At 41.3% G+C, this 14,039-nt stretch overlaps 1 protein-coding gene across 2 annotated transcripts in view; it reads right to left on the bottom strand.

Moving 5' to 3' along the window:
- Nucleotides 1–14,039, bottom strand: part of grm7 (glutamate metabotropic receptor 7) — a 378,422-nt gene that overhangs the window by 238,760 nt on the left and 125,623 nt on the right. For both annotated transcript variants that reach the window (XM_074669750.1, XM_074669683.1), the window contains exon 2: nt 13,596–13,812. In XM_074669750.1, the coding sequence (XP_074525851.1) occupies nt 13,596–13,812 (217 nt within the window). The remainder of the gene's footprint in view (nt 1–13,595; nt 13,813–14,039) is intronic.

Below are 14,039 nucleotides of genomic sequence, written 5' to 3'. Positions count from 1 at the left end.
CTAGACACATAAAAGAAAATATTTCTGAAAAGCAGCAAGACTCAGATATGAAACATGATGGATAACATCATAAGGACACTGACAGAGGCTTCTGAGCACCACAAAACAGACACCTTAAAGCAGGTTGAAAACAGAATACAATGAATCTATATGCTAAAAGCTGTCTTGCATGAGGAGCTTTATTTTGAAAACAAAAAACTTCAGGGTACTGTAAGACAGACGCAAAAGCAAAGTGAGAGGACTGATATTAGAGATTATTTCTCTCCAGTTTTTATTTCAGCGACCAAACACAGTCAGACCTTGACCTGATGTGATGTGGAGCTGAACGCAAACCTTTACAAACTCTAAAGAATGACGACACTGCAGATGAAAACTCGGCTCTGAAATATTAACGCTGCTCTGACTCTGCCGCAGATATTCATCTTCTCTTTTGTTTTGAAATTACTCAACATGAAATCTGAAATTCGCTTGTGTTGTGGAACAAAAGAGGGACGCATGAGAAGGGATCAGTCAGTGTCAGTGTGCTGGAGAAAAATAGCTGTTAGGTGATAATGACTGAGCTGTGTGCAGGAACAGAATAAGGAGACAGGATGGATTTGTTTGACAAAATGGAATATTTAGAGGAGAATAGACGGGCGCTTTGATGAATGGCTGCCTCGCCGCGCTGCGATAAGCTGAGAAAACATTAGTACAGGCTGTGCAGCATGAACTATATTACTCAACACGGATACCATATGTTTCCCCGACTTGACTGATCTCTCTCTGAATCGCCACAGACTGGCAATCATTCCTACGCTAACACGCCATGCTCTGATGAAGTAAAGTGAAACCACCTCTCTTTTCATTCTTAGTGTCCTCCTTTATACCTCTCTTCCTCCTCCTCCACCTCCCCCAGCTCCCCCTGTGATGATAAGGATGTGTCACTGCTCCATGTTTACGCCTGCAAAGGAGGCTAATAAATGGCTGATAGGTGCCATCCAGGGACTCCCAGGTAATCAAATAGGAAAATTATGTGCTGCATTAGCTGGTGTGTTGCTGCTAATATCTCTCCAGCCTAATGAATGTATAAATAAACACACTGAGGGGACGGCTGTTTACAGAGAAGATGGAGGAGGATGGAGAGGCAAACAGCTGCAGAGCCAAGAAACACGACTAGAGGAGCCTGAACAGCACACCCCTAATGTCTGTGTAGACAAATGTGGAGAGTGGGAGGAAGTAAACAAGCTGGCACCACAGCCAGGGTTCATCACTTAGAACCCGCTTTATTACTTATGATGTATGCCGCTGCAGCTACAGCTATTTAGCATGTGGGCAGTCAGGTGAAAACAAACAGCACGCACACAGAGACGGGGTCAGACAATGCAGAGTCTAAATCAAAAGATACCTCGAAACAGACACGAAATACCATCACAGAGATATCCCAAGATACCTACACATCTGGGTTCAGTAAGACAGAGCAAGATGGTACAATGCAAGCAGGTGCTAAATCATGCACACTTGGAGACATGCTTTGGGTTCCCTAACACAGACGTGAAGGGCTTCAACAAAACAGCTGGAGGGTACTCTCTCACAGTTGGCTTCAGGTGGCTTTAAACATTTGCCTAAGGGTACCTTAGAAACTACACCAAATGACTCAGTCAAAGAAACCAAAGGCTACCCCAAAACTGATCCAGAAAGCACAAGTTACTTGCAGACCTGGGGACTGTAGTATCTTGACATACACAAAATCATCCTGAATGAGGATCTACATTAAGTTGTTCAGTTTAAAGAAGTTATCGAGGGTACCTTAAAACTGACATGAATGGCTACCATGAAACGGCTTTTAGTTACTTTGAAAACCATGGGCTTAAGGTATCCTTAAATCCTGAGTTTACTAGAAGGTACCTTAAAACATTTACTTTACCTCCAGTTTCAGTTTCAGTTTCAGTTTACTTCGGACAAATAAAACAGTTGAAAAGAAACACAGTCAAATTAGGGGTACAACATACCACAGTTGCTTATAACTACTAATAAAACATTCAACATGCCTGAAAAGGAGTAGGAAGAAGCAAAAGCTTATCAGACAATACAAGGATAAGCCATTCACTTCCAGATTAATTAACAGCCTTTCAGTTTACTTGACTCTGATTCAATAATTCTATACCTTTCAAAAATATTTTTTCTATAATTTACTTAAATTGATGGACATTTTTACTCATTTTTGTTTGTTCATCCAGACCATTCCATAATTTCACCCAACAGACAGAAATGCACATACTTCTTAGGGTAGAGTGGATAATCGGTTGCTTAAAATTGTACAACCCCCTTCTTAAATCATACCCTCCCTCCCTTTCCATGACCCATTTATTTAAGTTACCAGGTAGTGGTTTATGTTTAGCTTTATAAATAATCTGTACAGTGTTTAGTTTTACCAGATCCATAAATTTTAACATTTTTGACTAAAAAAAAGCTGATTGGTGTGATCATTGTAACTTACTTTGTGCACGATTCTTATTGTTTTTTTTTGTAATGTGCATATCTTCTTTAGGGTGCTTTTCCCCACACCTCCACACAATACATTAAATATGGTAGTACCAATGAATAATACAGGAGTAGTAATGCTCTCTCATTCAGCATGTGCTTGACCCGACCCATTATTCCAACAGTTCTTGTCAGTTTCAAAGTAATGTAAGTGATGTGGCTTTTCCAACAAAGTTTATGGTCAAGTATTACACCCAGGAATTTGATATCATACACCCTCTCAACCATTACATTGTCAATCATCAGTTCAGCCTTTGTATTCTTTTTCCGGCTACCAAATAACATAAATTATGTTTTTTCCAAATTCAATGACAGTTTGTTCCTGTTGAGCCATGATTTCAATTTACTGAGTTCTTACCTGACTATGTCCATCAGTTGCTGCAAATCATCACCAGTACAGAAAATATTTGTGTCATCTGCAAAAACAACAGGTCTTAATATGCCTGATACTTTGCATATGTCATTTATGTACATAATAAACAGTTTTGGTCCTAATACTGACCCCTGGGGAACTCCGTAAATAATGTTTAATACATCTGACTTGAAGTCATTCAGCTGCACAAACTGCTGTCTGTTTTTGATGTAGCTCCTTAACCAGTCTAAAACAACTCCTCTTATACCGTATCGTTCCATCTTTCTGAGCAAAATGTCATGATCTGTTGTGTCCAATGCTTTCTTTAAGTCAATGAACACCCCTATGGCATATTTCTTACTGTCAATGGCACTTGGGATTTCCTCTGCTAAGTCCATTAATGCCATTGCTGTTGATCTGTTTGATCTAAAGCTATATCGACTGTCCATTAACAACTTGTTTTTTTCAATGAAATTATCCAGCCTTACAACAAAAAGCTTTTCTAGAATTTTAGAAAACTGGCAAAGTAAAGACACTGGCCTGTAATTGGTGAACTGATGCTTGTCTCCTGTCTTGTACAATGGGATAACTTTAGCAACCTTCATTTTACTTGGAAATGTGCCAGTTGTGAAAGACAAATTAAAGAGAAAAGTTAGGGGGTCGATGATGCCATCCATAACATATTTCACAAGAGTTATGTCAATGTCATTACAGTCTTTAGATTTTTTATTCCTGCATTTTGAAATGATTTCTATTATTTCTTCTCTTTCTACAGCTCTTAAAAACATTAAACTCCCAGTTTTGTGTTCCTCAACTTGTCTCACCCTTTTATCTCTCGTCTGTAGGTTTTCAATTTGTCCTGCAAGTTTGGGTCCAATATTTACAAAGAATTCATTGAATTTATCCACCACCTTATGCATATCGTCAATTTCCTTATCCTCATCAATGAATAAGTCAGGGTAACTGTGTTTAGCAGAGCCATTTCTTGTGACACTGTTAGTAAACGAGTGAGTCAAACATGCTGGGTTCATATATATATATATGTAAACTGTGTAAACTGTGACATAATTAAATAAATCTTGTATTGATTAACAAATTAATCAAAAGGTGTCTTGAGATGAGGTTTGTTTGATTTGGCACTATGTAAATAAAGACTGATTGATTGAAAATCATGAACCTGAACCATGATTGATTCAAGAGAAGAAAAGATTAGACCTTAAATATACTTTGGGGTACAATAAAGTACACACACACACACACACACACACACACACACACAAACACACACACACAAAATGATCATTTGTAAAGAAGTTCCTCAGAAAAAAAGAACAGAGAGACAGAACAGACAGTCAAGGTACCCTGAAATAGACTTTGATGGCAACATTAATAAGGCACAAAGTAGTTTTAATGAAAGCGCTGAAAAGGGGATTAAAGATTGAACAGTTTCCCCTTACATGGTGTAAAAAATGCTTTAAGATTGACTGTAGCAAGGGTACCTCTAAATTAAAGGACGTTTTCTAACTTACACAATATTATTCCTAATTTGTTTTTCATTTTTAAATCTCACTAAATTAACACAAAATGTTAAACAATGTGGAGAATAATGACAAAATAATTATTATGAGGTAAGAGGTACCTTGACACAAATGATAACAGGTATAACAAAAAAAAAAGACATTTATAAAGTCATAAAAACAGTATGAAGTAAAGCACTGCTGGAGGACACTTGCTGAATGAATATCTTTAAACAAGAACTGATGTGTTCCTTGAAACAGATGGTAAAGGCACCACAATACAAATTCTAAACTTTAGAGCAGTCAACACCTTACATTTGATAGGAGAGTCATATTCTAACCAGTGTTGTCCAAGAATTTGTCTACAGACTGATTCAGTGACGTCATGGCTAGTGGAAACACCCCCAAAGCATGATGGGAACTGTAAACACAGGTTATGTAGTGGTTGAACCCCAGATGTTGCGTAAAACCTAAGTGAGGTCTGTGCATTTGGTAGCTCAGTGTGTAAGATCCAAACCTAGCCATGTTCACAGACCCCTTCATGGTTCCTGAGAGGCCTGATCCGTCTCATTACCCTTACAAAAGAAAAATATATCGCAGCGTATTGGAAAATATCATGTCATATATTAGGTAACATATTCCCATATATAAGATTTAGTATTTATATTTTCCAATATATTGCAATGTATATGGAAAGTGGCAAACATTTGTATATTTTGCAATATATTGCAATATATTTCATGAATATATAATATGCCCTCAATATATAATTCCATGTATACCATAATATGCCAATAATATATTAAAATACATTTTAAAAATATATATTGGTACATATATTTTTCTTTCGCAAGGGTAGACCCTGTGAGGAGACCTCCGAGCCTCCTCTTTGGTTTGAGGGTGACCTGTTGCTAGCTGCTGTTAGCAGCTGCTATTGACTGTTAGCTGCTGCTTGCAGTTCTTAACTGCTAAAACTGCTATAAGCTGTAGCTAGCTGGTTTTAAGTGCTGCTAACTGATTTTAGCTGTCGCTAGTGGTTGTTAGCTTCTGCTAGCTGCTATAAGCAGCAGTTAACTGCTTTTAGCTGCAGGTAGCGGATTTTAGCTGCTGCTAGCTGTTTTTTAGCTGCAGTTTGGTGATGTTAGCTACTGTTAGCTGCTATTACCTGCTGTTAGCCCAAGTCAGCTGCTGCTAGCCGCTGTTAGCCGTTACGAGTGGCTGCGAGCTGCTGTTAGCTGCTGCTGTGTCTTAACAGTTCTAAATGGATATCCTGCAGCTGTCTGATGATTTATGACCGCTGCTGAATTTTCCTTCGGTGTCAGCGTTTCTCATGTCAGAAAGCAAACAATGAAGTGGTTTGATTTCAGAGCAAACTGTGGCTGCAGGTCCTTTTTCAGGCTCCTGTGATTTTTTTCAGGACCACTTTTCACTCAAACGCTCCACAGTGCAAATAGCTGTGAGACGTTTCCTCCTGCTCCCTGCTGCCAATACTGAGTTCAGACAGTGTTAAGGGGCCCAGTTACCCCGTCAGCATTCTCACCCTCTGAAGGATGGAAAGCAAATATCTCCCAGCGTTTGCCTCCACATCCTGCTGATTCAGAGATAATAAGGGCAGCTTCCCCAGGCTTTTTGGAAGTGTGTCTGTATTCAGAACACTGCAGAATAATAAAACCTGATCGCAAAGTGTGCAGTTTAACTTTTACTTCAGGTCCAACCTCTAACTGTCCTGGGATACAAACTTTGATCCTTTAAATACAGAGAGTCCGAGTTTGGGCTGAGTCAGGCTGAAGTTCCTCCTCTGATCCACTCAGAAGGGTTTCTTTATGTTCTATTTGTCTTTATTTTTATTAAAGCTGCCTCTACAGGACAAACATGTTAGCAAGTATCTACCACATGCTCTTCTTTTTTCTTTTTTTTTTACGTTCCTGGAATTGTTTTCCTGGTTCCTGAGGCCTATTGTAATCTGTGTTTTCACTGAGGCCTGGTGTTAAATGCAGGTTACCAGACCAGTGACGTGGAGAAAAAAATAGAAGTAAACATCACCGCTAGACCATAAAGCTATGCAGAACGTTCCAGTTTAACTACCAGGAACTAACTTTAGACCCTGGTCACTGAGGTCAACAGCTCAAATTCATGATGACTCACACACAGGTATGTTTCCTGTCAGAACAAGTTGATGCTCACAGAGTCGAAGACAGAAGCAGACAACTTTAGATGAGAAGGAAACTCTCGCACTAATCAGTCTGCTAACACCTGGATAATCACTTACACCCTGTGTGTGTGTGTGTGTGTGTGTGTGTGTGTATGTGTGTGCAGTCTCCTATCTAGAAAACGTCTAATTATATTAGCGGCGTATGCGTGAGCTGACACACGGGTGTGACAGATAGAAGGAACCTCCTGCAATCAATACACTGTGGATTACCCACAAATCTGCTGATAACCCAGAAACCCTCACTAACACACATACACACACGCACACACACTCACAAACACACAGAGATTTTATCAGATATCTATGGCCTGCATGCTAAACTCAGAAGGCGCAGTCAGGTTTCTCAGGCAGATAACGACAGAATTAAGAGGATTTAGGAGGAGTTACAGCGTGCGCTTGCTGCCCTCCTGGATTTATCATGCGTTCATTCATCTCAGCTTATTTCTGCTGATTTATCAGCGCCGGCTGGCAGCTGGATCACTGTTTGCTGTGTTTCAGCACGCTGTTATGTCACCGTGTCTGCAGGGACGGGGAGCAGTGAGTGAAGGTCTACCCCTCAGTCAGCGTTTATACTGTACTTACTCTGATTCTGCTGACCTGGCTGAAACTCTGTGGGGGCTCTGGATGTAAGGATGGTGCACAAACAAAAACATTTTATAAATGAAGGGTTTCTAATGAGCTTCTCTCTGAATCACTGAGTGGGTTTGATTTTGAGAGGGTGGAGCCCTCTGCAGAATATTCATCTTCTGGTACAAAGATTATTCAACTTTCATGTGGTGCATGCTAATACAAAGGGTGCACACAGAGTGGAAGGATGCAAATTCACATGAGTCAGATTTGCAGTTCAAGCATGTGATTAGCATCAAAGTATGTCTCAATAAAATGTTGAAACAGAGCCAGGACTGAAGCATATGAGTAAGGGGAGGCTAACATCTTTAGCTGCTACAAAAGTAAGAAAAACCTTCCACACAAACTACTGACACCCCTGGCCCCTGTACCTGCACACAGTCCAAACCAGGACCTCTGGATGAAACCAACCTCAGAGAGCACTTCAGTAGAATAGTCTCTGTATCACCAAGCATCGACCACCATGCCACAAGAAGTGAAGCTGAAAACCATTGAATCATCTTCTCCACACTCTTTGAACACAGCATCTCAGGATCTGTCCTGTTGTGGTTCAAGTCCTTAAGAGTGTCATGGTGACACACTCTGATACAAATGGGTTATGAAAAGGGGTACCCCAGGGGTCAGTGCTTGGTCTGCTACTCTTTAAACTTTGTTATCATCATTGAATATTGTTGAAGGTTTAATGATATCATTGATCTTAATTATTTGGTATGGTTGGGGGGTTATTTTGAGTTGGCATGTATTTGACAGCTGTTCGTGTAAACAATACGATCCATACAGAGGCATGTTGGCACGTCACTGATTAGCGCCTCTCTGCTCCTTTAACCCCTCCCACCTGCCCCGTAGGCACGTGTGTGGGGGGGGGACAGGACAATAGGTATGAGTGTTTTCTTTTGGTGGGCAAAGATGGACAGACAGAGAAGAAAGCTCTCAGGAAAACAGAACAGAAGACGGAAGAGGGAGAAGTAAAAAGATTCAGTAGTAATTTAAAAAAAAAAGTTTTTCAAAATGGTTGAAAGACAGTCAGTAAGTTCTGTCAGTGTGTGAAGGAGAGGCTTTTATATATGGTTAAGTTTAGCTAAAGCTGCTACTTGCTAAACTGTAGCATACTGTCCTGTACTGTACTGAACTTACCCACCGATAGACGTGCAGACGTGAGTAGGCGCAAGAATATTACTATTTAATTACTATTACCACTTTTTTTTACTGTCTATGGGCACACCCCTATACCCAGGTATTGTAGAGTGTGTGGTCTCAAAATGTTTCAGTTTAATCTCAGATCCTCTCTTCTGGATCCACTTCCTGTAGAAGGACTTCCTGTTGGAGGACCTCCTGTTGGAGGACTTCCTGTTGGAGGACTTCCTGTTGGAGGACTTCCTGTAGAAGGACTTCCTGTTGGAGGACCTCCTGTTGGAGGACTTCCTGTTGGAGGACTTCCTGTTGGAGGACTTCCTGTTGGAGGACTTCCTGTAGAAGGACTTCCTGTTGGCGGACTTCCTGTTGGAGGACTTCCTGTTGGAGGACTTCCTGTAGAAGGACTTCCTGTTGGAGGACCTCCTGTTGGAGGACTTCCTGTTGGAGGACTTCCTGTAGAAGGACTTCCTGTTGGAGGACTTCCTGTTGGAGGACTTCCTGTAGAAGGACCTCCTGTTGGAGGACTTCCTGTTGGAGGACTTCCTGTTGGAGGACCTCCTGTTGGAGTACTTCCTGTAGAAGGACTTCCTGTTGGAGGACCTCCTGTTGGAGGACTTCCTGTAGAAGGACTTCCTGTTGGAGGAACTCCTGTTGGAGGGCTTCCTGTTGGAAGGCTTCCTGTTGGAGGACTTCATGTAGAAGGACTTCCTGTTGGAGGACCTCCTGTTGGAGGACTTCCTGTTGGAGGACTTCCTGTTGGAGGGCTTCCTGTTGGAGGACTTCCTGTGGCTTGATAACCTTTGTTTACGCCTGCTCCTGCTTGAATTCATGGTAGTCTTGTGTTTTGCTGGTTGATAGTCTCTCCTGACGTTTACCCTCATCCCCTGGGTGGTGGCATCAGACCAGTAGCAGTTAAGGTTCTTTAGAGTAATTGAGCTTTAATAAAGTCTTCCTACATTTAAATGAAGTGAATAAAGATCCGTGATGATGATGATGAGGTCAGTGTTTTAAGTCTCTGCTCCTTTTTTCGTCTCGTTTGAGGATCCATCTTCTGCTCATTACCTTTAAAAAGTGCCACCTGAGGCTGCTTCCTCTCAGAGTGAACCTGTTGCAGGGATAAAGAGAGTTAACATGGCTCACAGAGACTCTCTGAAGGACTGCTGTGAAATTAATTTAATCAGATCACTCTCCAAAGATCCCTGACGGAGGTTTTATCTCCTTGAAACACTCTTCAGCCGGTCATTGTTGGTGGAATGAAAGCATCTCTGTGTGACTCCTCTATAATCTGTCACAAAGAGCAGCTCACAAATGTCAGGCTGCGAGCTCTGCAGATTGATCTAAATGTCAGAGAGATTAATCAACATCAGCAGATACTCATTAGCTCTTTTCAGATGTCTGTGACTCAACGCTTCATCTCTGATCTGTTTCATCTTCAAATCAAACAACTTCTCCTAGTTTAACTCCAAGTTTGTCTTTTTTTCTTTTTTTTTTCAGTTTCACCTTCGCTCTCACACAAACACAAACATGTGACCCACAGTCTCACCTCTTATCTTAGGTGGTCTTAGCCAGATCTCACCTGATCCCACATGTGACGCAAAGTCCCCCTCGTCACAAAAACCACTTTCAAGGGTTCAGAAACACAGCCTCTTGATTCACACCAAGGCCCGTCCCATCATCCCACGCCCTGAATACTCATTACCCCTAATATGAGTCAGCCCCTGATCTGACACACACACAGGTACAGATCTGATCCCCGCTGAAAGGAAAGACTTCATTGATCCTAATTGGTAAAAATTCCTGACGATGCAGGAGGAAAAGTTTTCTCAGTGGTTTCCTGAAGTTAGTTTGATAAACAGAGTTTTTGCAGAGCCACGCAGCTTTCTGAGAAAATAACAGCTCAATATCTATCAGCATCAGTACTTTCCTTTGCATGCGTTTTGTTTTAAAAAGGGTCTGTGAAGAAGAAAGAATCCAGGAGGAGTCACACGAGTCTACCAGAAATACATCTGAACTGATGTTTCCACAATTAAGGTGAAGCGCCACAGTGGAAGAAGGAAGGATAAAGATCCCGAGATGAAAGTTAGCCTGATATCAGTCTAAATCTGTGACAAACACTTTATTTTGCTCTGATTCTGAATACAGTGGGTTTATTTCAGCTTTACTTTCCTAACTGTAAGACTTAACTTCAATCTTGAAACGGTGCAACCTTCTTTCCCACTTTAAGCTCATGAAATTACACCTCTTTTAACTGCCATCTTGTAAAAAACTTGATATATATATATATATATATATATTTGCTAGGCGCTGCCCAAATAGCTGCCTTTTGCAGCAGCTCTCTCGTCTTTGTCCGTTTCTTGTAATTTTTTCGTCTCTTTTTCGTAATCTTTGTATTTGGAGTGGATCATCACTTTGTATGGTTCACTGTCGGCCAAGGACACCAAATTCTTTGTGGCTTCGGCGATATTTTTTACTATTTTTCTCCTGTGTTTGTCTGGAGATCCTACATGTAACCATGGCTGCATTGTTTACATGTGAAATCAGCTGTTAGCAGCCTGTAGCATGTCAATGCTAACTAGTGTAGGGCTTGATGATTTCCCTCAAGGTGAGGAGGAGGAGGTGAGGACGACGTGCTGGTTCTCGGATGTGAGCTGGGAGGTGACGACGTGGACCTGTCCTTCCATCCATCGTTGTTGGGAACGTGGGATCTAGCCCCGGGGGATGGATGAGCTAGCTGTGCTAACCCAGCGGCATCGTGCTGTTCACCGACGTGGCTGACGGAGCTGACATCCCACGCCGGCCCCACATTGGAGGAGCTTCGCCTGCTGTGAGCAGACAGGATCCAGGAGACAGAGACTGAACAGACTGCTGGGGAGGCTCAGTCCTGGACCCTGTGGAGGTGGAGACTGGCTGGGCTGGAGAGTGGTGGACGAGTGGTGGACGGGATGTCGTCATCTAATCTCTTATGGACTTTTTTGCACTTTCTATACTCTTTCTTACTTTTGTTTTCTTAAATGCTGCGGTGACTCCTGAATTTCCCCTCGGGGATAAATAAAGTATTTTCTATATATATATATATATATATATATATATATATATATATATATATATATATATATATATATATATATATATATATATATATATATATATATATATATATATATATATAACTATTTTACAATTACCCTGTCTTCCTCTCTCTGTCTAACACTATGTCTTAATTTCAGCTTTAATCTCTTAACTTTACCTCTGTATTTTAACTTCAATCTTGTAACAAAGTCATCCTCAAAGTGTGTACACGTACCAGGAATCACTGAATTAAATTTTAAACATGTAACACCATCCACAATATCCAATTCCAGTAAGTTTATGTACAGATCAATGTTAATTATTTAAGTAAAGCTAGCGCTGCTTGACCATGACCATGGAGGGGGAGGGTTTCCGTGTTTGAAAATTACAGGGTTCAGTGAATGCATCACCTGTGATGGGTAGTTCAGCAGCCAACGTCTTCACTTTGGCTGTTTTGGAATTCTCCTGCTACATACTGCTTATTAAAGTAGTATGTAGTAGGCACTGCCTACTACATACTACTTTCATAAGCAGTATATGGTATGACTGTTCAGTTGGGTTCATTTTTGTAGTATGCTACGCTGGTTTTCAGTTCGAAGAAGACGGAAGTTGGCTACGGCTGACTTTTTCCCCAAAAAACTTTATTGAAAATGTACAAAAGAAACAAACCACGAGTAACTTATCTGCAAATATATTGCCAGAGAGAGCATTTTATATTGACTTTCAGTGGTGGAGATGATGAGGATTTAAAGATAAAAAAGAAATGGCTCTTATATTTATATTCCTCTGCTACTCCGGTTGTTGTTGCTCCGCTCTCTGCCATTTTCACTTCTGATATGGGACCAGGCGCGTTGCATTGTGGGTAACAGTATGCGAAGCAGACTGGTCCGATGCATACTGTGGATTTTTCCAGATTCAGTACGTCATCCGGGTGTTTTTCTCATACTACAACTCTGACATTTGTTCGCATACTGCATACTGCATACTGCATTTTGGTCGAATCAGTAGGCACTGCTAGTATAGTATGCGAATTCGAAGACGGCCCATGTGTGTTTTCTGAGAACTGCAGGATGCGCTCTTTCAAGGGTTAAACCAAGTTCAGAGAGTTAAGAGAAAGGGTTAGGTTGAGAGGTAATATCTAGGGAAAGGTTAGTTAAGTCAAGTTAAGTTTAGTCAAGAGGTTATAGTTAGGTTAAGGTTAGTAAAGGCAGAGGGTTAAATTATTATTTTTTTGGTGTGGTTACAGCCAACAGTAATCCTAAAAAGTTGTAGAACCACAGGTGTAACTTATTCACTTTGTTTTCGACTTAATTCTTGTCACGTAACGACTTTATCTAACTTTATTCTTGTACATTATGACATTTTATTTCTTACATGATGATTTATTTTTGTCAGAATGTAACAACTTAATCTTAATCTCAGAACACAAAAACTTTATTTGGATTTTGATCCCGATCATTGAAAATGTTTCTTGCATTAATCTCCCAAAATTAGTTTTATGTTTTACTTTACCATCCTTTATCAATTAAGTTTCAACTTTATTCATGTAACCTTATTTCATCTGATATCTGTTACATTATAAACATTATATGCATTATGCCTTCACTGTCAGTTTATTCTTGAATAACCTCATTCTCTGAACTTGAATCTTGTTGATCATTACTTTCTTTTTTTTTTCTTTTGTTGGTGTTAGCATGGCCCTTATCCTCCACCGTTTGCCTTCACCAAAATGCTTCGGTAAAGCAGAAAGTGAAATGCAACCTGCTGAGCAGTCTGTCTGAAACAAGCTGGGATCATGTTCAGGGCAAAGGTTTTGGAGTGTAGTTGTCTGCTTGATGCTGATTGGTGCATCTGCCTCCAGCATCCAGCAGAAGCAGAAGCTGTGTGCATCTGCTGTGGACAGCTCTGGACTGCCAGAGCTGAGACGGGGCAGACACAGCACGGCAGAGCCAGAGAAAAAAACCCACCAGCTCCAGAGCCGAGAGACGGACCAAACACAGACCTGGGAGAAGTTCCCCTGAGGTAGAGTCTCAAAACAAAACACTTCACATATAAGGAAGTCAAGCTGGAAACTTTTAATAAGAACCAGCTGAACCTCTACCCCTGATCCCTGCAGCAGGATCCAGCACCAGGCCGTGTGGCCCCCTCAGCTTTCAGGGCTTACCTGCGTCCCTGGAGAGCTGCATGAAGGCGTCCACTCCCTTCTCCCCGTAGCTGCCCTCGGAGGCCACGGTTGAGACGTAGTTCCAGCCCATCGTCTTCACGATGTCCACCATGGCCTGGGCCTGGAAACTGTCCGGAGGAACCACCCGAGAGAAGAAGTCATACCGCCGGTCATCACTCAGCTCTGGGGCGGTGGAGGCGTAGCTGATCTGAGGGATCTGCAGGAGGAGAGCGTGGCATTAGATTGATGCTGGAAACAGAAAGTAGGAGATAAAAACAGGAAGTTCAACGTGTTGCAGCAAATCAGGATGAGCTATACATCAGAAAACCAAACACAGAAAGACCCTGATAGACGTTGGAGAAAAACTGGACACATTCAACCCAACCTGCAACTTTAAGAAGCAGATCCAGAACAAAACAAGTCCTCCAACTCCCACCTCATTAG

This window comes from Halichoeres trimaculatus, unplaced genomic scaffold (genome assembly GCF_033239565.1).
Source record: "Halichoeres trimaculatus isolate MK-OKI-2021-1 unplaced genomic scaffold, fHalTri1.1 fHalTri1_scaffold_1, whole genome shotgun sequence".
Taxonomy (NCBI): domain Eukaryota; kingdom Metazoa; phylum Chordata; class Actinopteri; order Labriformes; family Labridae; genus Halichoeres; species Halichoeres trimaculatus.
Note: the sequence above shows the minus strand (reverse complement) of the source record. Positions and strands in the feature narration are given on the sequence as shown.